Genomic DNA, 25,816 nt, shown 5'->3' with positions numbered 1-25,816 from the left:
CATGCTAAAGTTTCAAATAACCAGATCCAACTTGTATAGAACCCTCTATTAACTGAAAATTCACCTTGTTTTTCTTTTATTGCATTATATGCATTCTTGGTAAGGTAACTTCTAGACGGATAAAGTGAACTTCAAAAATTCTTCTCTGAAGAGAAAGAACACATGACAAGAAGATAAACTACTATTGGGTATTTATTCTCCCCCATCCATTAGCTTCTCTAATGCTCGGAAGAAAGCAAACAAAGTCATCTACACCTTCCATATTTGCATTACTGAGCAGTGTGGACTGGTGACCATAATGATTATCGGGAAAATTTTTAGAACCCTAATGTTCTTGAGATTGTCAGCTATTTAATTGTCTGCCTTTTTATAGTAGGAATTTTAACTGATACATTTAAAAAAATAGCCACAGGATTTAAAATACGAAAGTTTTATCAAAACATTTACTAATTAAACAATTTAATTAATCAGCACCAATCCATTCTTTAAGCCTACTAGTTGTTATTATCCTGTGCCGTTTTAACAATTTTTAAAAGTTGTCTGGGCCAAGTCAAAAGTTCCCAACAATGTAACAATCTAAGTAGAAATACAAATACAAGTAAGGACTATAGCCATAAGTACAATGGTCCTTTCCTCTTTTGGCTTTAGCATGCCGAGCTGCCACAGCCCCTTGGCTAGCTATGAAAAGTCATCAGCATCATAGGCTGGCAACTAGTTGTTAAGAGAAAAGTCAGGAGACCAGCCTTCTATTTCTAGACCTTCCCTGACTCATCCTTACATTGATGCTAAAATGTAATCAGTCCAATTCAACAAAACTCATAACATGCAAACTCCTGTGTTGGTGTACCGCTGCAAAGGGCGTAAAGATTCATACACACACACGCACACACATACATATGTGTATCCTTGTTCAGTGGGAATTCAAAGCCTATATAAGTCTGACACAAGGGAGTTATTAACAGGGATCAGTGAACATAAAGAGATTCTAATTGTTCCTCTTACATGATCCTCCGTATACAAGCCAGGACTCACCGAAAATGGGGGTTTTGAAGGAGATGGCTGTTTGGGGCCCAATCTTCCTCTGGGTAACCTGAGAGCTCCCCAAAGTTACTTTCGGTGTCCTTCCCCTAAAACAAAAATCCGGGTCCCACGTTCAGAAAACTATTCCGTGGAGGAGATCTGAGAGATAATAAGCTCCGCGGACCACAAGCCGCCAAACGCCACTGTAAGTCACGTTCTGCTGAGCTACAGAGAAGGGGGCCCTTTCCATCCTGCACGCCTACTGGGGCAAAGGTTCTTCAGGTACTGGGACGAACAAGCAGCGGGGGCTTTCAGACGGCTGAAGACCTTGAAGCCAGGGCACTGCGCTTGATTGTGGACGCTGTGGACCTCCTGATTGTGTTAGTCCATAGCTTCATAATGTGAATGTCAAACGAATGGTTTTCCATGTGTCTGTGGAGCCAGTAGGCAGAACGACGCCTTGAAGCTCCTGAGGTGACTTCCTCCCCATCCAGGCTCTTAGGGAAACAGTGCCCCACACTGTTCAAGAAAGTTACTTCAGAGAATATTTATGAGACAGGATGCGTACCTGTACAAGTTGACTCATTCAATGCATACACTAGTTGAAGTGGTTTGGGGGTCATTTACTCTTAGCATTGAAGAAACTCGCAAATGTTGGCTAACTTAACCTTCTGCCTTTGGGTAGGCCCAGAAATTAAAGACAGACCTCACTTTACAAAGAAGTCATACTTTCGGAAGTTATTAAGGTTGTCTTCATACAATGCACACACATTTAGAGCCATTTTCTGTCATCAAACACAGTGGAACTTCAGCTAATTGTAAACACAGCCAAACTTTTCATCCTGTTCCTCTTCCATGAGGACTCTCAATGCCCATTTTTCATTCTTCTTTGTCCTCATGTGCATATTACTTGATCTGTCATAATCCTCACAGTCATTTTCTAGTATTAAGTAACTTTTGGCACCAGAGAATTTCACTTAATGTCTGACTCAAATTCCTCACGCTTCCATTTCAAATCATCTTTTTCTGCTCCCGGGGAAGGCGGACAATAGCTGGCCTCACCCCCCTCTACACAAAGCTCCTTCACAAACCTTAAGACGGTTGGTTATTTATTTATTTATTTATTTATTTATTTATTTATTTATTTATTTTAAACAAGAGATGCTTTCTATCAAATCTTTAAAAATCAGGTTTTGAGAAATGTCAGCAAGCGCTCAGTTTATCTGGGTCCTATCTGGAGTCAGCTGAACTTCGCAGCACATAGCTTTCTCCTAGGTATAATTACAGTCTGGAGGAGAATGCAATTTGTGCAGCATTCCACTGACCTACAAGCTGACCTTGTGCAAGGGCAAATTCACAGGTTGCGTTAAACCCTATTAGACATGCCTAGTTTAAGGCGAAGCCTTTCCAGACCCCCGCCGCACGCTGGATTAGGGCAGTCACACATGCGTACTATTACATTGCCTAAGGAGCTCTCGCCATGCCTTCCAGAGAGGGGATAGGCAGGCCGACATCCCACACTGCCTAATCCCGCACCTGGAGCTGGTGTATCCAAATGATTATTATTTCTTACATATGTGGATTTTTAGAAGAACCTGCCTCTTTGAATAAGAATTAAGACAGAAATGGGAAGACAGATTTGCTACATTGGAAAAACCACCCCCTGACTACTCAGCTAGAAAAGTCTTGCCAGACAGACCGAGAAAGAACTCCTGCCAGGCCCAGTGGGATTTTTCACATCTACATAAAATCCACATATATCTTCAGCTCTCTGCCCAAGCTTGGCAGACGAGGCCAGAAGTAAAAATAAAAATAAATGGTCTGAATAGACCATGAATGCTGCAAGCATACTTGGCCAAGTGAGTTTGGCACAGCTACAAATTTAAGAGAATTATAGAAGGCTTCTTCTTCCAGGGAGCCTTCCCTGTCTGAAACTGAAGATGATGAATTTCTCCACCTACACCTTCACTGGACATCAAACACATTCAAACCTGTACCAGATCAGGTAGGTACTCTGTTCTTTGGTTTAGTCCTCACATTTGAAATTTCTATTTCAGTCATAGGATTTCCATCTCCAGCAAAGCTGGTTTCATCATAGAATAGGCACCGTATCTAGTTAAATAGAGCCACATATGTTACCGCCAACAAACATCTCCTGGGCACTTTAGGCAAATAAATACATGTGAAAATTGCTGCATTTCCTGTCTGAATCACCCTTCCCCCACCAAAAACAAACAAATAAATGAAGGATCCACATACATGGGCAGATATTTCCTTATGTGACAGGGATATATTTCAAATAACCATTGCAGGTCAATTTCTATAGAAGAAATGAGTATGTGGTTTGCCTCTCTCAAGGAGACTGAGGACAGTGGAGACTACACAGAAAGGAGACAATCTGCCTCTCCAAAGCAAAACTCTAAAAAACATTTCTGTTTTCGTGCCTTCAGACTGGTGATCTTTGGCTTATCCTTCTTATCAAAACTCACTGAACGCCATTACTTGGCAAAACCACAGGCACTAAGAGGCTGATATGAAGCCCATGAACTACTAATGAGAAGTTAGCTTGTCCCATTGGCAGGAGTCCTTTGCATTTCTAAGCCACTGGCTGCCAAAGGGACCTAGGTGCTTTCATAAGGACTGTTGCATTTACCTCGAAGACATTCTTGTGCACAAAGTTGGTAGGCAGATAGAACCCTACGTTTGAGACCTAGAAATTGATGAACCTATCCTACAGGCTACAAGCTCTGAGAGTCAAGCTGATAACCCACTCTGGACACGTCCAAATCATAAATATAAATTAGTGTGGGGTCCCAACTGGCTGGGTCGGAGTGCAGCATCTTCTGGGGACGAGATATGGTAAAACAGGGAACCCTTAGGTTTAGTACTCTCTTACATGCAAACCCTCCACCACCAAACTGTAAATTCTTATTTTATAATTAATAGAAATCTAATTAGGAAGAGAGAGTGAGAATTTCCCAAGGGAATTCTAAGAAGTGATATAAGATAATACAACGCCAGGAAGCATAACAGCCCACGGATACAGGCCTTATACACAAGATTAAAAAAAAAATCATGGGATAAAAAAACGGACACAATCCCACTTCATATTCTTGTGCCCTCCCTGCCATTTCTAGTGTGGCAGTGACTGGAGATGAGACAGGTAAGCAACTCCTCCTCCCAGCCGATGCCAGGAGCAAGGGCCAGCTGGAGGGGACCAGCAAGAGCAGAGCTGGCAGTCATCTTGCTCTCTCTCTCCTCAGGGAGAGTGAGCGCTTCCTTGGAAACATGCAATTGTTTTTTGGCAGGTGCCCAGGAAAGTAAATGCTGACTCAGGTTCCTTGTCCCTTCTCCTGAGTTTCACCCCCCGCCACTCTTTGGCATCAGAACCAGAGGAGTCGGTTGGCTGGTTCCATGGTGCCATATTATGAAGTGTCACCTGACTTGATACAAACAAGCTGATGGGTCAGCCTGGGCAGGTAGGCTTCTGGGTAGTGGCCTCCATCAACTGGCCTGATGATGCCATTAAAATAAGCTTTCCACACACAGCCTGATTATCTGTCCCACTAAATGTTTCAAGGAAAACTAAGCTTCACTGTTCTGTCAGACTGCTAGGTCTGAATTCCTTCCATGGCCTTATTTTTGGGGACACATAAAATTGCCCAGATGAAGTTTACTTTAAGGATTTAGGCTCTTCACCAAGAAATGTGAAAAGGCGAATTGTCATCCTGTCTTGCATCTGAGAACATATTTGGCATCCCTTACCCTTACTGATGAGACAGAAAAGCCCTTTTATTGGTTTTTCAGACCAGTGAATTCTGTTCAGAAAGCAAATTTACAGAAGACCATAGCAGGTGAAGGCTGGGGCTGGGACAGGGGTGGGGGGCGCCATGGGGTGGAAGGGGGCAGGAATATGGGCAGGAGATACTTCTGATGGCTTGGGAGTTTTTGTGTCAAAACAAAATCACATGCATTTTTTTCTCACTGATCAGAGATTCAGGAGAGAAAATGACCAAGACACATCAGCGCATTCATTGCTTCGTCTGCAGGCCGGACCAAGGTACCATCACACAGAGGTATGGGTGAGAAATGCCATTCTATTGTCTCTGAGGGGGCAGAGTCCCTTCAAGAGCGCTTGGCTATAATGTACAAGAAACAATTCTAGACAACTGACAGCTGACCTGGTGAGAAGCAACTGGACAGAGGGCTACGTGGAGGGAGGAAAATGAAAAAGAAAACAGAAGACTATAAAAAGACCCAACCTCTAGTAAAACATAAAACAAAACCAAAACAAAACACAGGCCCAATTGCCCAAGACTCTGCCTTTTAAACGGATGGTGTGAATGCTAAGCTACACTGGTCCAAGAGTGAGAGGAAAGAGGGACTATCTTTGGGAAGATGTTAAGAACATCAGGATAACACAGGAAAATTCAATTCCATGCCTTCAGGTGGCTTCCAACCATCATGGCTCAAACTCTCCAAAGACCAGGAACTTATTCCATATGTATAACTCAGCCTTTAACAGCTAGATGGAAAATTTATTCACTCTCTCTTTTAGGAGGGATGGGAGTACAGTGGCTCACCACTCAAGATACACCAGAGGCTTGGAGCTTTAAGTCCTGTTTTATTATTTTGTTTTAAATTTCTGTATTATAATCCTACTTTAAAATCCCATCCCAAAAAGCAATCTGCATGGCTATCAAAACGAGTAAAGGAAATGTTCCTTCTCTTCCCCTTCTCTCCCCACTGGACCTAGCACTGAGGAGAAGAGTGAAAGCTTTCTTTCGGTCTTTCCAAAATTGCATGGGATTGCGTGGGATGGGGATCCTACATACCCCTACAAACTGTAGGTAAAGCCCGCAGTTGCCTATAGCATGCTGTCTGTAGTACAAGGCAATTAAGAACTTGTGGGATATCTTGTAGAAGTTTAGTGTGCATGTGAATTACCAGGGACCTCGTTAAAAACACAGATTCTCATTCATCAGGAATGAGATGGAACCTGTTTTGGATTGAACTGCATTCCTCCTGCAAAAGATAGGTTGAAGTCCTCATCTCCAATACCTCAGAATGTGACCTCATTTCTAAATGGGGTCACTGCAAGTGTAATTAATACAGATGAGGTCACACTGGAGTCGGATGGGCCCCTAATCCAATGTGGCTCGTGTCCTCATAAGAAGATGGCCATGGGAAGACGCAGAGACATGGAGGGAGAATGCCAAGTGTCGACAAAGGCAGAGAATGGAATTACGCTGCTGCATATGCCAAGGAACGCCGAAGATGGTCCACGGGCCACCAGCAGATGGGAAGAGGCGAAGAAGGATTGCCCTACCGGTTTCACTGGGAGGATGGCTCTTTCCAATGCCTTGATTTCAGACTCCTAGTCTCCAGAACTGTGAGACAATAAATTTGTGTTGTCTTTAGTCACCCAGTATGTTGAATGAGGCCCACTAAACTAACACAGGGCCTGAGGGCCTTTTATTTCTAGTAAGTTACCAGGTATGCTTCTGCTGGTGCTCCAGGGGCCACACTCTGTGGAGTCAGGTGACCTCAGACAAATGTATTCTTTCGTTCACTCTCACTGGCACTTAGCACAGCGTCTGACATATATGCATGTATATTTATACAATCCCTGATTCCCAGAGTTTTTTTGACTAACCAGCTGGAAATGTGCCCCTGTCCCTCTCCGTCTCCTGAAGCTATGTGCCCAGCCAAGGACGACTGCTTTCTTTGATAAGGCCAATGCCAGCAGCGCAGATAAGTCATGCCAGCCTCCTACGATTCTAAATAACAAAGTTTGTAAGACTTTGGGACTCCTTGTCTTATCAATATTTCTCATTTAATATTAAAACACTGAATCCAGTCTCTTCTATATTCTTGGTGACTCCGATAGGGGCTTTTTCTCTCCAAAGTTTGGAGTTAGGCTTTTGAGACGAACACGTGCTAATAATTACTCCAAGCTGGGTAGTGATGATGGGCAGCAGAAATCTTATTATCTTCAATGTCATCGTGTGTCTTTGAAATGATAATCACTGCATTCAAGATATCAGAAATGATGGATGGCCTTTGATTCACAGTGTACCATGATGCAAATTGCCTGGCTCTTTCCCACTCCACCTCAGATGGTGAAGAGCTAGTGACAGTGGGCTCTCCTAGCTTCAGGGCCTCGAGCCACTGGGAGGCAAAATCTGGGGCAAAACTCAGAGAATTGCTCCCTTCTTTATGGAAACCTGAGGCTACTTTAGTTTTCCCTTTTATGGACGCGCTTCCCCTAGGACAACCCCATACATAGTCTTCACGTGCAGCCACTGCTGTAATGTACGGCTATTTATGACCTAAGTCCTCCTACTCTGTTAACCTTCTGGGCACAGAAGGCTTCTAGTAGGGTCACTGAGCTCCTTCTAGAAATACGACACGAGGACTCCAGGAAATTCTAGCAAGGGAGGAAAGATGAAAGAGCACTGTGTATATATATATGTACTTTAAAACTGCTAGGAGATTCTGCCAGGGCTTATGGTATATAACCCAGCACGTTTCCCCCAGTTAGTAATTAATCTTTATCATCCTCCTCACGCTCCCAGCGCATCCATCATGAAAAGGAAGCACACGCTATATGCTATCTTTCAGGCGTCCATGTGAATGGAATAACACAGTGATCCAAAATACTTACTATCATCCATGAAGAGTGAGCCCTTACCTCCATCGCGACTACAGTCGTCAGAGTACCCTGAGGTTCTCATATGGACGAATCACCTCCTGAGAGCACAAGTGCAAAAGGCACACAGTAGGTGATTTGACCAGAGTCACCAGATGTCGGACTACTAGTCCTCTGTGCTTTCCCTTGAAACACATCTCATTCCTGCAAGGATGGACATGCCCTGTCACCTGTGTTGCAACAAGAAAATAGCCTCTGAAATGTGAAAATCAAGATGTGTTTGAGTTTTAGGGTAACAGAGGAAAGGCCTTTCATTTCCTTTTTCTCCTACAAAACCAACCCCAAATAATGGGACTGAGTATCAAAACCAGAATCTATCTTCAGTGAAATTAGACACCCTGCAATTTCAAAACAGAAAATGTGAAGGCAGAGGTGGTTGGAGTGGTAAAATCCCTTGGCATGATGGAAGGACAAACCTCATTTTCTGCTGGGGAGGGAGATCCTCGGACACGTATAAATTAGAGGGATCATGTGCTCAGGAAGGCAATGGTGAGGGAGGAGTCAAAAATAAGGGGATGATTTAAAAGTTGGTATATAGTGCAATTAGGTGCCAGGTGTATAATCTCACCTATATGTCCCAGAAATATGGTGTCTAGAGAAATTCAACCAGACAGACTTGGGGTTCATGGATATCAGGCAGAGTAGACAGTGGGGTGGAGGTCTTATAGTGGAATGGAGTAATTATCAAAATTCCACATCCTTTCTTAGCCTCTGTCAGAACGCTAGCAGTCAGGCTGATACACCACTTTCCAGCCCCAATCAGGTGCCTGGAGAAATTCCATCTGGAAAACCAGATCAGTCTAAAAGCAAAGACAAGGGGTGCCTGGGTGGCTCAGTCCATTAAGTGTTTGCCTTCAGCTCAGGTCATGATCCCAGGGTCCTGGGATCAAGCCCCGCATTGGGTTCCTCGCTCAGCAGGGAGCCTGCTCTCCCTCTCCCTCTACCTCCCACCCCTGCACTCTCTCTCTCTCAAATAAATAAATAAAATCTTTAAAAGAAATAAAATAAAATAAAAGCAAAGACAAACTCCCAACTGAAATGACGGGTCTATAACTGTTTACCCCACCATGAGACCCACCACTGGGCAAACCTTGTCCATTTTCACTGAGCTTCCATCCAGGTTTATCACACCTCAATCTTATATATGATATAGCAGCCAAGTATCACCAACTATCTGAAGAATCCTTGAACATGAAATGCAGATGTCAGAACCAAAAAATATTAAAAAGGAACTTGGAAGATGGAACAGAAGGAAAGTAGCAAGCAAAAGAAATATGCAAAGAAATTGTAATTTAAGTTGTTTTTTTAAAAAAGTAAAATGAACTTTAATAAAATATAATTCTGAAATACAAAAATCTTTGTCTATCAAAATAGGAAGTCCACAGTGACTATCTAAGAAAGTGAGAACTACCAATACCTTTGGAAGACCTCTAGCTTCCCCAGATCTTCCTCCAAAGGACCCACTCTTCTGATTTCATGTTCATTATTCACTTGTTTTTATTTTTTTATAAAAATCATTTGTCACAAATGTATGATTCTATCAACTTTGTAGGCTTTCACATTTTTGACCTTCAGACCAACGGAATCATTCATGACCTTTCTCACTCGACATCTCGTTTAAAAATCCACGAGGTGGATGCATGTAGCTATAAGCTAACTCTTTTTCAAAGCTGTATTCTATTCTTCGACTTGACCTCAGTCATTCATCTACTCTAATGATAGTGCCATTTTCAGATTTTTGCTATTATAAACAAAGCTTTTACATTCTCATATGAGTCTTCTGGTACAAATCTGCAGACGTTTGAACAGAGGGTGTACACATGTTCACATGAACTAGGTAAAGCCAAATTGCTTTCCAAGCATATGGAACAACTGACCTTCCAGTTAGCACAACGAGAATTCCTACCATTCCACACCCTTGTGATACTTTCACAGTTATACTTACTAATTTTTGCCAAGCTGGTGGGTCTGAAATGAGATCTCTGCATTTCCTAGTTCTGACTTGATTATCTTTTCACGTGTTTATTGACCATTCATTCCATGACAAGCCTCTTCGTGTCTTTTCCCTATCTTTCTAATGGAAGGTGACCAACTTGTCATTGATCAGTAAAAATTCTCTATGTATTTTGGAGAGTAATTCTTCAGTTATATATGTCAAGAATGTCTTCCCCAAGCTTGTGGCTTATTGCTTCATATTCTTTGTGCTATCTTTTGATGAACAAGAGTTTTTTATTTTAATGTACATTATTTCTTACTTGATTTATACTTTTTGTGTCTTTTCCATGTGAGGTTAAAACATAGTTTAAAAAAAAAAAGAATATAGGAGCCTATTAACTTTTTCCTTTCATGTACTTGATATATCTGGAATGAATTTTTATTCATGAGGGAGGGATCTATTTTCTTTCCTTTGGGCCATATATATATATATATATTCAATTTTAAAAATATTTTTTAAGAGTCAATTTTACCCACTGATCTGAAATACCACATTTATCATACATTCGTTTGCATATAATATATTGATCTTGCTTCTGAGCCCTCAACTCTTTCCATTAATCTTTGCTTTGTTTGTTTTCTGTGCCGATTATTACCATACCCTACCTACTACTTTATTTTTCTCGACATGAAGTAGAATAACTATCCTCCTGATTTTTCTTTTTCAGATTTTTTCCCCTGAATTTTATGTTTCTTATTCCTTTGCTTTAAAAAAATATTTTTGCCACAGATATGTGATTCCATAAAATTCCTTGGATTTTCATGTGTTTAACTTCAGGTCAACAGAATCATTTTTTTGTGTGTGATTTTTTTTTTTTTTTTTACTAAACATCACATTTAAGGTTGCAAGGTTGCTTCTGTAAGGTTATTTTTGAACCTCTGCTCTTCCATACAAATTTTTAGAATAAGCTTGTCAAATTCCAAATAATCCTATTAAGATTTTTGATTGGAATTACTTTGAAACTAGAAATCAATTTGGGGTTAACTGAGATCTTTATAACACTGCTCTTCCTATTCGTAAAGAGAATAGCTCTTCTTTTATTTAGGTCTACTTTAATGCTTTCAATACAGTAATTTTTATCCACTGCTGGATTCAGTTAGCTAATCCTCTGTTTAGGATCTTCACATCTATATTAGAGAAACTAGCCTGTAATGTTTCTTTACTTCCTGTTCTTGTCTGATAGTGCTATCAAGACTATACACCAGCTTTGAGTATAACATCATTTTCTAGTCTCTAAAGCATTTTGTGTAAGAAAGAAATGTTTGGTGTAATCAAACCATCTGGTACTTTGTGGAAAGATATTAAACTACTGATCTAATTTCCTTAATATTTACAGGCATTCGGGTGTTCTGTTTCTTCTGGGCTCTGATTTGGTAATTCATATTTTTCTAAGAAGTTGTTTATTTCATGTTCTTTATTTCATGTTCTTTAATTGGCAAAAGTTTACTCATGGTATTCTCATTTATCTTACACATTTCTATTGCATCTTGCAGTTATATTCACTTTTAGTTTCCTAATATATATTTTTTAAAGATTTTATTTATTTATTTGACAGAGATAGAGACAGCCAGCGAGAGAGGGAACACAAGCAGGGGGAGTGGGAGAGGAAGAAGCAGGCTCATAGCAGAGGAGCCTGATGTGGGGCTCGATCCCATAACGCCAGGATCACGCCCTGAGCCGAAGGCAGACGCTTAACTGCTGTGCCACCCAGGCGCCCCTAGTTTCCTAATATTTTTATATATGTTTGTTTTGCTCAATCCTGCCAAAAGTGTGTGAATTTTATTGTTTTCAAAGAACGAATTTTTAATTTTACTGATCTTTTGTACTGTTAAAATTTCTTTTAAATTCCCATTCTCATCTTTTAAACTGTATTTGGTTGAAGCATATGAAATTTTAAATATTTGATCACATTTGACCTAAAAAATGGCTTTTCTTGTCATTTAACCTAATATTTTTTTCTAATTTCTTTGTTTTTTTTTTCTAGCTATTAATTTTGGAAGCTAACTTTTTTTGACCTTTTTCTTTCCTAATATAAACACTCCTAACCATACATTTTAGTTACATCTTAGGAGTCTTAATAACCAATATTTTTAGAGTTAAAAGTGTTTTCTGTTTACTGTCCATCACTTAGGAAGCAGAAATGAGCACTGGGTATTATATAAGACTAATGAATCACTGACCTCTACCTCTGAAGCCAATAGTACGTTATATGTTGATTAGCTGAATTTAAATTAAAAAAAAAAAGTTTAAAAAGGTCTTTTCTGAGTCCTGTTATGACATCTTTCTTAGTCCATGAGTTAGTTATAGTATGAATACAAATTTTAAAAGGCAAGGAGGTTTTTGTTATTGACATATTTATCTTTCTGTTTTTTTTATATATAAATTCAGTTTGATCAGAAGATGTGGTATGAAAAATTGCTTGAAATTTGTTGATATTTGCAGGACCTTTTCATTTCTTAAGTCTTTTGATACTGTTTAACTCTCTCTCTCTCTTTTTTTTTTTTTTTAAAGAGAAGGACAAAAAGTGAAGGGGTAGAGAGAGAGAGGGAAAGAGAATCTTAAGCAGGCTCCATGACCAGCATGGAGCCCAACTTGGGGCTCGATCTCACAACCCTGAGATCACAACCTGAGCCAAAATCAAGAGTTGGACACTTAACTGACTGAGCTACCCAAGCGCCCCCATAATACTGCTTAAGTCTTAAAATTATATCCATGTATGATGTTGATGAAAATTTAAATAAAGTATAATAGCTAATTTAGTCTATTTCATTAATATGGAAACCAACCTAAGATACCATACTTTGAATTCCATCATCACCTAAATCAGCCATTCTAGACGTGTTTGTATTTATTTGTAGCTTACCATGTTCTAAAAGGATTCAAGGAGGCCACCTATATCCCTGCCAGCAGCTGGCACACTTAAAACTGTACTACACACACAGATTCCCAGGAAAGCCAAATGAAAATAGTACTAGAAAATAGACACGAATTTTGTCACCTCTTTGTTCTATTGGATTGTTTTCTCTTGGCACACCTTGAGGACATTCATCTCTGAGCATCCAGCTTAAATTCATTTCTTTTCTTTTAAATTACATAGTTGTGTCCCCTTGGGACATGCAAAGAAAGGATAGAGTAAAAGAGACCTCCTGTAGCTCTCTGGAGGCTCAGAAGCCATCACTGAATGAGCAATGGGGCCTCTGGTTGAGTCCATCCTTCTGTTCTCCTTGAGGAGTGCCACTGGAGGACTCTCGTTCTTATTCCTACTCCTCACGGTAATGATGATGGTGCCAAGAGTATGGCGGGGGCAGCAAACATTTGTGCACCAGGCACCAAGCTAAACACAGATTATTTTAATTCTCAGAGTCACCTTTTGAAGTAAGTACTATTCTTATTCTCACTTTACAGATGAGGAAACTGAGCCTTAGAAGGATGAAGAGCCTTGTCCCATGAACACAGTGATCAGTCAGAAAGATACCCGTGTTGAAACACTACACTACTCCCTTCCATCCTCGACTAGTTGTTGACTCTTGGTGCACTGGGTGTGCTGGAGGAAAACAGTTGCTCAGAGGCCTGGAGCTCAGGCCTCTATGACAGCCTTGCCCCGGCTTCTTGGTGGCTCCAGGGCAAAGCCCAAGATTTCAGCTGACAGCACTCGAAGACCAGTGCAGGGAGTTTGTACCTATCTCCTTCCACGTGTACCTTCAGCCTCAAAGGCTTACCCCTTCCTTTGGTGGCAGATGAATGGCTGCGTCCCACGGGGCTGAGTTGCCTGGATATTGCCACACCCCAAGAGGGTACGTAATCCACAACAAAGACATTGCATGGTCCAGTTTCTCCAAGGTCTTACTAAATCAGTCTAAACATCGTAAGCTTTAGATATTTTGCTGCTACATTCTGAATCACATTCTTTGCTAAGCAACCATCTCTATGTCTCATTTTTTCCATTAGTAAGATGATTATAGTACAGAGTGAACTATCTATAATGAGCCCCAGCTCAAGTAATGTGGCTTTCAGTTGGCTACATTTTAAATAAATCTTTCTTTGCTAATGAACACACCTTATCCCAGTGTTGTAAGTAACACTGATGTTCCTAAGTTGGACAGGGAAGAAGAGAACCACATCCAGAGTGGAGGATCCAAATTTCTCAAAATCAATATGAATGCAATAACCATTTGAAAGCAAAGTTTAAAAGTTAGTTTTTGTGCTTGCTGTAAATGAAGGAAGTTGTACAAGAGTCTACAAGAGAGTAAAAAGTGATGTGATAATTAGGTCATGAATTAACCCCCTGGTACTTGCAGCTCTAAATTATTTTTAAAGACCCCCTTCTCACCTCCTAGGATATTTTGCACATGCAAAATGCCTAATTGACTAATAAGGTACCCGGCATAAGAGCTAATTAATGAAAATGAAAACACTAAAACTCAGGTTATTTAGTAACCAGAGCCTGGAGCCAGATCCCAATTAAACCACTCTTGGGTGGAGGAAGGGATCGGAATGCCCAATAGGTTCCATCTGGCTGCTTCGATGGGTCAATCTAGAGTCTCATGTTCTCAAAGGAGCCTTTCCACCCTCTCCTTTCCATTGCAATGAGGAGCTAGGACAGTCCTCCTCACGCTGCACTGGGGAACTCCCAGGCTCTCCCACTCACATGGAAGGGGCTTGGCAGCTAAGGAATCCTGGAAGCTGGAAGCAAGCATGATTCACTAGCTCTTCTCAGCCCAATCCCTTTTGTCATTCATTCCACTGGAGGGGCCCCTAACCTTCCAATCTCATTTGTACCCCACCCAGGAGATCTGATAATGGTCCTGGCAGAGCTGTGCCTTTTCATAACTTCTGGCTGGGGCCTCGCTGACCCATAACATGGCTACACACATGATTTCTTCTCATACTGTCTTTGTAAATTGACCATGGCTAACCTTGCTGCCCTAATCAGATCAATCAGAATAACATTTCTTTAGCGGCTGCACGCTGGCAGCCTCCCGGGCTGAGGCGTGACTCAGAGTCAGGCTCAGACACCGAAGGCGGGTTTTGGAGTTTCCAGTGGTCTCCGGTTTCCTTTGCTTTTATCACAGTTGGTGAGCTTTGTAAGGCCCGTGTTTACAGCCATGCAAATTAGCCTCAGCTGGAGAGAAATCAGGTCAGACCTAACTGAAATCAAGCTCTGGGCCAAAAGGTATTTTATCAAAAATTGGAAGTGTGGCCATAGTAGTGGGGTCAAGCCAGACTGTCTTAAGAAACACGTGGACAGCTTTGTCTGGTGTAACCTGAACTCCTGGCTGGCCTCTGGACCCTGGAAACTCTGAAAGACGAAGGAGGAAAGCACGGTGAGGGCTCACACCAGCCAAGGGGACCTGGCCAGTTTGACCAAAGGCTGATGCTGCCCAATGCATGTTTTGTTAAGCAGAGCAAGCGTGAGAAGGGAAACACCGCATCTTGGAAGGAAGGAAACCGGTGTGACGCTGGTTTGCGTTATATCCCATGTTCCTCACTGACGAAGCAAGGTCTGCGTGTGCAGCTTCTTTCTACTCACACACTTGTCTACACTCAGCTGTAAAATGTGTGTGTGAAGGTGTCCACACAGATATGATCTGATATTCTGCATCTGGAAAGCGTCTTTAAAAACATCCACTTTGGATGCCGTGACAGTTGCAGAAACTAAGGCGAGAGAGGTTACGTGACTGGACACACAGCAACTGCCTAACTACTTACCTTGAGACAAGATCTCTGGTGCCTCTCCATTGCGATCTTCCCCCATCATACTCCCAGTCTGTCAATACCCCAGTACGTAAAGACACTTGGTTTATTTTAAGAGAATCCTCCAGTCCGTTTATGTCCTTAAGATTGGGGCTTATTGACAGTTATTCCCTGAGCTCCCACACATCTATGACTCCTACAACATGGCATGATGGTGTCAAGCAGCCCGATCTATCAGATGGTGCCTGGGGCTGAGTGCAGAGATGTTGGTTCACATGTCTATCTTCTTGTCTATCTTCTAATAGGTAAAACAGAAGTTGGTGGATCTTCAGTGCCCCTATTTGCAAGGTGGAAGTAAAGACTGGATCATTGTAATTCATCTAATTAAAGTTTGTGTCTTTTGACAGATGAGACCTGAGACCCAGAGAATTTGAAGAACTTGCCCAAGATTCAAGAGTTGGCCAAGGTCAGAGCCAGAAGTAGAAACCAGGTCTACTGACACCAAAGCTAGTGCTTCTTTCACTAAACCATGACCAAGGAATACAATTCGCCTTCTCCAAGTGTACTTCGAGTCAGGACTTGTAGTTAAACTGAGTCCAACGGACCGTTTGTCAAGTAATTAAGAGCACGAGCTCTGGGGTTGTTGTTCGATCCATTTCCTCACCACTTATGAGCTGTGTGATGCTGGGCAAGTTATGTAACCCCTCTAGGCTGAAGCTTCCTCACCTGTGAAATGGGAGCAATAGCAGGAACCATCTAACTGGGTCCTTGTGTTGATTAGGTAAGTTAATCCTGCTGAGCACTCAGCCCAAACCGCGGACTTCGCATTAACTATTATCGTCTCTACTGAAATCCTCGTCATCTTCACTTGGTACACATTACATAAGTGCAAGGTTATTCAGACTTATTTCTGCCCACATTAAGCACGTACCTGTGCAAACACATGACCTTCGTGTACGTTGGAGATGTGTGCACTTTGCAAAGCATTTATGAGTTCAGCTGCGAAAGCATCCAGCGACCTGGTTTTGTGTCTTAAAAGCACAGAGAGATCTTTGCCTGTTCTTGTTATATTCTCACATACTTCTAGCTCAGAAGTGGAGGCCAGAGGAGTCACTGCATTGGCACCCATCCTCAAATCACTGTCTAGCTCCAGCCCATGTCATAGTCTTAGAAAAGGGCCTGAATTCAACGAAAATGAAAGAGGTCCAGAAAAATACAGGCAAGAATTCAAAACCTTCTTCAACCAGGCAGAAACTTTTTAAAAATATAAATATTTAGAACGATTTTCTCATAGCCTATCTTGCAATATCTAATCATATTTTTTGTTGTTTTTCAGAACAAAATCTATATTCAAATGACTCCCTTTCACTCCCTTAAAAAACACTTCCCTCCCTTTCGATGTGGAAGATTGAAAAAGCTGTGTACGTGTGCACGTGCCTGCGTGGGTGCGTGATGGCGGTGATTCCAGGATCAGCGGCTTAGGGGCTAATCCTCATACTTCATGCATTTTTATGTTACAGTCATTCATTCTAAGCACTGGAACTATGCCAAATAGTAATTTCTATTCTACTAAGACCTCCAAGCCTTGCTCATATGCACTTGGCTCCCAGTACTTTGTGTGGATAATGTGCTCTCATGGCCCACAATGAAGACTTCACGAGACTAAGGAGGGTGCTGAGGGGCAGTTACTCCCTGTAGCTTCCACTTCTCCCTGCTCTAAAAAGCTAATTTAGCTTTGCGTCTGGCATTCTTAGCTGCCCTCTTGCGGTTGGGGGAGGTAATGAGCATCCTAATGATTCTACAGCTGGCTGGAGGCAGAGTCCAGATTCTTACTGTTTAACAGCCAACAGAGAAATATAGCTGAACTCCAAGAATAATATTCAGATTTAACATTCTGAAAGAATCATTGATATCTGTACTTGACAAGCTCTAGCTACCTTTTTTTTTTAAATAAGCAAATAAAGTAAAAGTACAACTTAACTTTTGGGGCCACCTTATTTCCAAATAAACTTTGCAAGGCACAACTTTTGTAAATCGTTGCCTGTCGTGGGGTCGAAGCTCCCGTTTGCTTTTGGTAGATCTGGCGGGTCAGCGGCCTTTAAGCGGAGGAACAAGAAAGCCCTTATCAATCCAGATATCACTCAAGGAATCTGGACGTAGCACTAATGACCCTAAGGTCATATATATTGGTGCAATCAACACACAGGCAAGTTATTTCACTCATTTCTATAGATGATAACCCCTAACCTCACTGCTCATTTTTCAAACACATGAGAAATACAAAGGGGGGGGGGCAAATCATCCCCGCTCCCGGGGGAAAAAATAATGCACATACCTTACCAAGGCAGCCCAGAGGAATTATCTCTGTATACAAAAGTTGAAATTATATAAACTTGGAAGGCAACAGGTTATGAAAACCCTATAAATTTATGTTCAGGCTTCCAAACAACGTTCTCCTTCTCCCCTCCCCGCTAAACTGAGACACCAAGTCTGGGATTTAAGAATTACAGCTATGATCCTTGCCAAAGTGACCAAATTACAACCGAAGGTTCTTGGCTCCAGGGAGTTGCAACAGACTGCAGCATCACAACCCCTCCCCAGCTTGGCACCCCCCTCCCAAGTGCTCAGGGAATAGTCTTTATCTCATTAATTCTTAAGAACTAGCTATTAAAAACGCAGAGGGAGGGGAATGATTTTCTGTATCGTACAGAGGAGGGAACAAGCGCAGAGATTATTTATAATTCAAAGTGAGATCTTGGCATTTCAAGAGAGGAAGAGTAGGGACAAGTCATGCTGATTTTCTGCAAGTTGTAGCGTGAGTTTGGGAAGCAACTGGAAAGTTTATCAAAGCAGCCACTTCCTTGACAGGTACCAGGAGGAAGAATCTCAGATGATGAAGGCAGATTCCTGGCTCTGTGTCAAGGTGCTGACCTACCTCTCCCAGGAAGAAATGTAACTTAGAGACTGTGTAAGTACGGGCATGTTGACGGTGGAAACTCAGTTTTACAGCGCAAAAGACTATATATAAACCAGCGTAAGATGAACTACCAGACGTCTGCCTGTGGCATGAAGGAAGTTGTGGAATTCTATAAATCCTGAAAAGCAGGAACGCTCTAGAGATCACCATTTGCAAATAGTTTCAGCGATGGACATACTAATGTTTTAAGACTCCTCAATGACCTTGGGGATCAATGATGTTCAAGAATTTCTTCATAAAACTTTCTCATTGGTTCACAGATGAAGACTATTAATACATAGTTCTAGGAAATAACTTAAAAGCACTTTCATCACCATGATTTCATTTTATCCTCATAACAAGCCTGTAAAAGGTCGCTATTCCCCATTTTATAGAAAAGGAATCTGTGTGGGAAAGTGAAATGACATGCTCTGAGGCTATCAGGAACCCCCCCCCCCAAAAAAAAAAAAGAAAGGAGACAGTACTGAGTGTTGGTGGTGCCAACAGGAGCTGATGTTTTCAGCTCTGGTTCTCAATTTGGCAACTGCTATGTTTGTAGTGGCAGAACGGTCTGGTGTCATGAAAGGGGACGGCACATGCCCAAGTATGGAATACACATCTTAGTATTACAGCTAATATTTAACATGGTTGATAGAGTCAAAGGAAAACAGCTCTCAATGTACATATATTGTTGTTGGAGTGACACCCCAAGCATCCTTTTATTCAAAGATTTAACTTCCTACTGGAAGAGTGACTCTACAAAACAAAACAAAACAAAACAAAACAAAACAAAACAAAACAAAACTTGGGACACTTTTCCAATATAGGAAAGACTTTGGATTGGCACAGGTGTAGCTGTATTTTGTTGATGATGATTTTTATAATGACCATTCTCATTTATAAACGTCGGCTCAGTCATCCCAATAAAATTTGTGACTGTCATGTCATCCATGTAGCAAATCCATGTTTAAATGAAAGGGAAATGAACACACATCCTGAGGCTCTTGCCCATCCTCTCAAGTGTCTGTCGCTATCGGCGTCTTCCCAGTTACCAGTGTGCAACCTGAGAAGTCACGTCATCTTTCTAGGTCTCAGTTTCTCATGCACCAAAATTCGCTGTACTGAAAATTCCTGTACCGAATTTGCTGACTGGTATGGTTCCTTCCGACTCTCAGATGATATTACAGGACAGGATCCCTGCCCCGTCTAAGAATATACGTGTCTGCTTACTGATAACCACTGCCGATGATGGGAATTTCAAATGCTACTTTAGAAGATGAAATAGAAACTAGTGCCCGAGTTCAGCAGAATCTTGACAATTCTGACAGTTACTTCTGAACTCGGATGTCGACGGCACAGGGGAATGAAAACCAGCTCCGCTTAAGAGGTACTCACAGGTAGGTCTCAACGCTGGCTGAGCTCCTACAGCCAAGATTCTTGATTTTTAAATCTCCAACCTACCCTCCATGCCAGTCATTAGAAACCAGACCCATTTGGCCAATGTTCTTCCTGGTCACCTCGTGTGGGAATCATTCTGCGGTTAAGCTGATGAAGTTGGCCTGATGCTCAAAACCTCCGCGAGTTACTTTCACTTTCATTTTAAGAGAAACAACAAAAATCTGGCTCTCAGAAGAGACCTCCATCTCGGTGTGTGAAATCTGACCATGGGTGCAGAGGGAAGGCTCATAGGGACAGGCTTAGAGTTTTCTGGCATTGACTCAGCTCGTTTTTTTCCTTTAAAACGTAAAATCTCAGCTCTCACATAGGCCACAAGCTCACTGAAAACTCCCAACCGGTCTCAAGACCGTAAAGCCCAGTCGATCGACAGATTTGCCTCCACTTAGAGAGAAATGGGGAGACTACACATATTCATGGGTTCTGCAGGGCGACGGCAACCTCGCTGCTCGGAAAGATTAAAGAGTTCAAATGAAGGGTATTTTTACCCTCAGACAGGGAAACAAAATAAACATATCAAGCACCAACTGCCTTAGTGGAAATCCTCTGCTGAACAGGCAAACAATTATGAGATAAGAAATACGAATAAACAACCAAACGCTTTGATGTTTTAAGAACAAATTCTTTGATGTTTTAAAAATACTCATTTGCCAAAACAGAAGTAATTCGTTTTATGAGTAAACAACATGTTACCAAGCATCCAGAGGGAGAAACAAAAGAAAGGGGTAATACCAATCTGAGAAGAAAGAAAGGACAAAACTAAGTTTAATATGATATTGTGTAAGAAAACATCCAGTGGGGTTCCTGGTTAGCCAGAAGAGGCTTTCTGGAAGAGGCAAATTGAGGCGGCTTTGGAACACAGAGAGTCTTCTTCTGCTTTTTAGACAGCAGAGGAGTCTTCCATGTCTACAGACAGTATTTAGTAAGCCAGCTGGCCCAGAGAGCACACTTACTTCCGTCTCGTATGAACCTCACTGCATGGCAATATATAGCAGTTGAAAAATTCAAACTGTTTCATGCAATATGTCCTCTTAAAAGATTAGGTCTGATATTTGATTATTTTTGGTGTCACATTTTTCTCATGAAGACACAATTCCCATGCGCTTGAGAGGTAAAAAAAAAAAAAATATTGATGATGATTTTCATTCATAATTCAAGTCAGTGGGAGAACCTGATTCGATTAACAGAAAACTGCATTCAGGCTTTTGTCATTTTTGTCCTTCTAAGGCACAGGTGATTTCATACTCATACTGTTACTTGAGATAGGAATTGATGGAGAAAGCCGCTATATAATTTAAGAATAAAGGGTGGATGATAATATCATTCAGTATGACACTTTTCAAAACATTTCCTCCACACCCTCTTAGATTCAACTGCACAACATTCTGGTGGGTCAGGCACACTCAGATTTTTAGAGAAAAGGAAAAACTATGGCCTGGAGAATACAGACGAGCAGCCCAAGCTCACATAGCAAATCAGGAGCCGAAGCATAGATGCACTATACTTTTTCCTCAGCACCATCTATGCTGTTATCAAAATGCTAATGCTGAGAATTCGCAGCAGTCACATCAACGGGGACAAAATGAGCAGCTGTCCTTTGTCGAGGGCGGACGGCGTCAGGCACTGTGCTGAGCATGACAGATCAATTACCTCATTTCATAACTACTTAGAATAATAATATGGGTAGTCATTATCTCAGGTTGTAGTGAGGGGATGGAGGCAAAGAGAAGAACTTTGACCTAGGTCACGCAGCCTGTGCATGGCTCAGCTGCCATTCGACTTTCACATCTGCCTGACTGCTTGGGGAATCTTGAACTTGCTCTCTGATGTACGGCTGGCGGCCTCTGACTTCAAGTCCTCGAGTCTTTGCTCAGATGTCAACTTCTCCATGAGGACTATTCTGAACACTACACTTAAAACTGCAGCCCCGCCCCCACCCTGCCAAAATCCATCTTCCTTACCGGCTCCATTGCGTGATTTAATGTTTTGTTTCTACGCTGATTTTCTTTTAAAGATTTTATTTATTCATTTGAGAGAGAGAGAGACAGAGAGCATGAGCAAGGCGGGAGGCAGAGGGAGAGGGAGAAGCAGACTCCCTGCTGAGCCGAAGCCCAACATGGGCTAGATCCTGGGACCTGGGGTTCATGACCTGAGCCAAAGGCAGATGCTTAACCAACTGAACCACCCAGGTGCCCCTCTAATGCTGAATTTTAATGTAAGTACCACAGGGCAAAGGTCTTTGGGATTTTCTCACCAACATATCCTAGATGCTCAGACTGTGCTATCCAATAAAACCTTTTATAATGGCAACTTTAAAAAACATCTGTGCTATCTGGTAACCACTAGCCACAAAAACAAAACTGAAAAGTGGCAAGTGCCACTGAAGGACTGAATTTTTAATTTTATCTAATTGTATCACTTAAAACAGCCACATGTGGCTAATGGCTACCACACTAGACCATATGGGCCTAAAACTAAACCTAGCATAAATACATTCCCAATAAACATTTCTTAAATGAATGAATTTATAAATAAGTTCATAAGACATATTTTCCATATAACATACAGCCTACTTTCACTAATTGCAAGTTAATTATTTTTTCAATAGAATTATTAGCTGAAAAAAGTCCAGATCAAATTAAGAAAGTAGTTTGAAAATTCAGATATGACTGAAAGCACAAACACAGATTTCTCAAACTACTAACTCCCTTTCATCATCAGTGACTTAAAACCTTCCAAAACGTTTTTGGAAAACAGATAGCAAACCAGCAGCACATAATGAATTCCCACATATGACAAAAAAATACAACGATTACTATAGTCATTCGGTACCTTTTTGACCTTGTTCTTTTTCTCATAGGTCTCTGACAGAGGTTTTTTCTTCTGCTGAGCTGTGTCTTTGGAGAATAAATACTCAAATTCACTAGTATCCCGAATATCAGGTTCTTCTAAGGAATCCCATAAGGTTGGTGTAGCATTTTGGCTTAAAAGAGAAAATGACAAGTTAAACATTAGAATCAAAACAGAAGAGAACGGGATATAATGAAATCTCTAATTCACTTTATAACTCATTTAAGATATACATATTTATATATGTAGGTTTATATATATTTCCTTCTAATAAAGCTTGAAGAAAAGCTCTTCATGTTGCACTTTCTTTTAGTCAAAATATACTATAAAACATCAAAGCCAACACCCATTTCCAAAACCGAATGGCCATTAGATACAATTAAAGAGAGAAAGAGAGATCTAGAGAAACCAAGTGGGACCAGAAATCCTGGGATTCATGTGATTGAGGCCATATTAGCTGTTTCTCTCTCAGTCTATGGCATTTCCATCATGGGCAAAAATGGGCATCATATAAATGCTTTTTAAAAAGATAACCAATTCTGAGATATTGATGGGATAATTCTTAATAAAATTTCTTAAAAAGAATAAAACTCTTCACTTTCTACTAAGGTAAAGAGTTACCCTCTCTTTGGACTTTTTCTAATACTTTTAAAAATAGTTTTTAGAGGGGCGCCTGGGTGGCGCAGCGGTTAAGCATCTGCCTTCGGCTCAGGGCGTGATCCCGGCGTTATGGGATCGAGCCCCACATCGGGCTCCTCCGCTGTGAGCCTGCTTCTTCCTCTCCCACTCCCCCTGCTTGTGTTCCCTCTCTCGCTGACTGTCTCTATCTCTGTCAAATAAATAAATAAAATCTTAAAAAAAAAACAGTTTTTAGGGTTAGCTCAGGTCAGCTCAGGGCAAGACCCATCATTTGTGAACAGACTGAGCTCATTTAGAAATATTTGATTTATAACACTCCACCCCAACAACAGTATTTTACAATGAAAACAATCCAAAAAACTTCATTGTGCCAGTCCCCACAGAGATTTCAACTAAATCAGCCATGGGGCGGCTGTACTTCTTGTTTCTAGGGTCTTTTTTTTTAATCTTCAAAAAACAGGGGCACTAGTTTTGAAACAAAGAGAAGAAGATATGGAAAATCAGGTATAAAAGAACTGCCTCCGAGACCAAACTTGGATGGGTTACCATCCGGACTTCCTTCAGTCAGAACATATTTTCCCCCAAGTGTCTACTTTCTTATTTTTAAACACTCTTAAAACCCATAGACAGAAAAAAAATAATGTTTCATCCACACATTTGCTTTTCAAATGTATGTATATATTATGATCCATAATATCTGCAAGTACCTACCCTTGTTTTAATATGTATTTTCTCCATTACTGAAAACCAAAAGAACTATTATTATATGGGGTGGTCCAAAAAATTTTTGATGCTAAAAGGCGATTTTCATATTCAAAACAGTTGGGAAGACTGACTTCTCAGATCCGTATGTTCACATTTTGCTACATGTCTGCCCTTCCCATGAAATATGAACATTTTGGTCTGTTTCAGATTCGCTTCGCTCCACGTCTTTATAATATTTGAGCTGCTTAAGAGTATATGTGCAACATGTATAACATATAAAAGTATAATGAATACCTGTGAAATCATTACCCAAGATCTAGAATACTTCCAACGAAGTACGTCCATCTCTGTGCTCCTGCCTCAGCCACCCACCTCTGCCACTCACTCAACTTCCATTTGAAACACGAACACCATTAATGTTAAGTGCTTAACTCAGCTGCACTTAGGAAGGGGGTCTTGATGGCAGAAAAGAGCCAGGGAATTTTGGAGCATGCAGTCTATTAAGGGCTGCCGGTCTGGGCCTCATGAAGGTTCTGGGAAACTGGGGAGACGGTGTGTAGAGGGAAGTGGTCTGATGCATGGGGCGGGGGGTTGTTCAGACCCATCCATCCCCCACCCCCAACCCCCATCTCTGCACCTGTACTGCTTGGTCCCAGCTCCAAGGACTCTGAGCTCAGGCTAGTATGAATAGGCTGCCACTCACTCCTATTCTAGAATAAATTGGCTGTGACAGGTTGAGCACTTGATCAGCATTTACTACATTGTTTCTATGGGAAAAGGCATTTCCAATAATGAATAATAGAACTTTAGAATACTACCTCTCAGTGAGTTGGGGACAGCAGGCATTTTGTGGGTCAGTAACAAGGACTCGCTCACAATAGAACATCTCATCTGTTACAATGGTCACCTACTCTCTGACCACTGAATGTACAAATTTAGCTCACAAGAAGAGGAAGAGGAACGTAGAAGGAGGAGGAAGGAGAGACTGGAGAGGGGAGACATGGCAGAAGGAGGAGGGAGAAGGGGAGGAAGGAGGAGAAGATGCTCACTAGGAAAATAGATATTAGGAAGCCAAAAAAGTAGATAAGTTAGGATTTCTTTTCTTTTTTTAGAGAGAGAAAGAGAGCCAGAGAGAGCACGAGCTGGGGGAGGCAGAGGGAGAAGGAGAAGCAGGGTTCTCCACAGAGCAGAGAGGCCTATGTGGGGCTCGATCCCAAGACCTTGAGATCATGACCTGAGCTGAAGGGAGACGCTTAAACGACTGAGCCATCCATGCCCCAGGATTTCTTTTTCTTTAACTAAATATCTCTTCCCTGTTCTAGAAGCCAGGAAACAGACACCAAAGAATCCAAAATGGCACAAGTTAACAATCAGTTCATGTTAGCAGCAAAAAGCAACCAGGTGAGTGAGAGGCAGTCCATATATAATGAAGAGAAATTCATATTTTACTTCTGGGTCCCCAGAAGACCAAGACCAAAATTTACCATATGTACATTATACACAGTGCTTACCCTTCTCGCTGTACAAAATATTAAAATACCATTTCCTCTCTTTTGAAAAAACACACCACAAATAATTTTAGTTTTGTACAGAAATAAATACTACTTAGAAAATCGACACCCTTTTAGTTTAAACGAAGCACTCATGCTCTGAGGATACTGTTTTGAGGGACCCATGGTAAGAGAGACTAAATGTGTGGAGCAGCGGGAAGCGGCCATGTTGCAGGCTTCATGCAGGAAACTCAGTACATTCACCTACTTTTCATTTTGCTCAGAACTGAAGCCCTAAA

The 25,816-nt window shown here is 41.4% G+C and overlaps 1 protein-coding gene across 2 annotated transcripts in view; it reads right to left on the bottom strand.

Moving 5' to 3' along the window:
* The window catches only part of FMN1 (formin 1), a 372,175-nt gene that overhangs the window by 158,725 nt on the left and 187,634 nt on the right, over positions 1-25,816 (bottom strand). For both annotated transcript variants that reach the window (XM_040620429.1, XM_008702285.2), the window contains one exon: positions 22,666-22,816. In XM_040620429.1, the coding sequence (XP_040476363.1) occupies positions 22,666-22,816 (151 nt within the window). The remainder of the gene's footprint in view (positions 1-22,665; positions 22,817-25,816) is intronic.

This window comes from Ursus maritimus, unplaced genomic scaffold (genome assembly GCF_017311325.1).
Source record: "Ursus maritimus isolate PB19 unplaced genomic scaffold, ASM1731132v1 scaffold_35, whole genome shotgun sequence".
In the NCBI taxonomy this organism is placed as follows: domain Eukaryota; kingdom Metazoa; phylum Chordata; class Mammalia; order Carnivora; family Ursidae; genus Ursus; species Ursus maritimus.
This window is presented reverse-complemented; position numbering and strand designations above follow the sequence as displayed.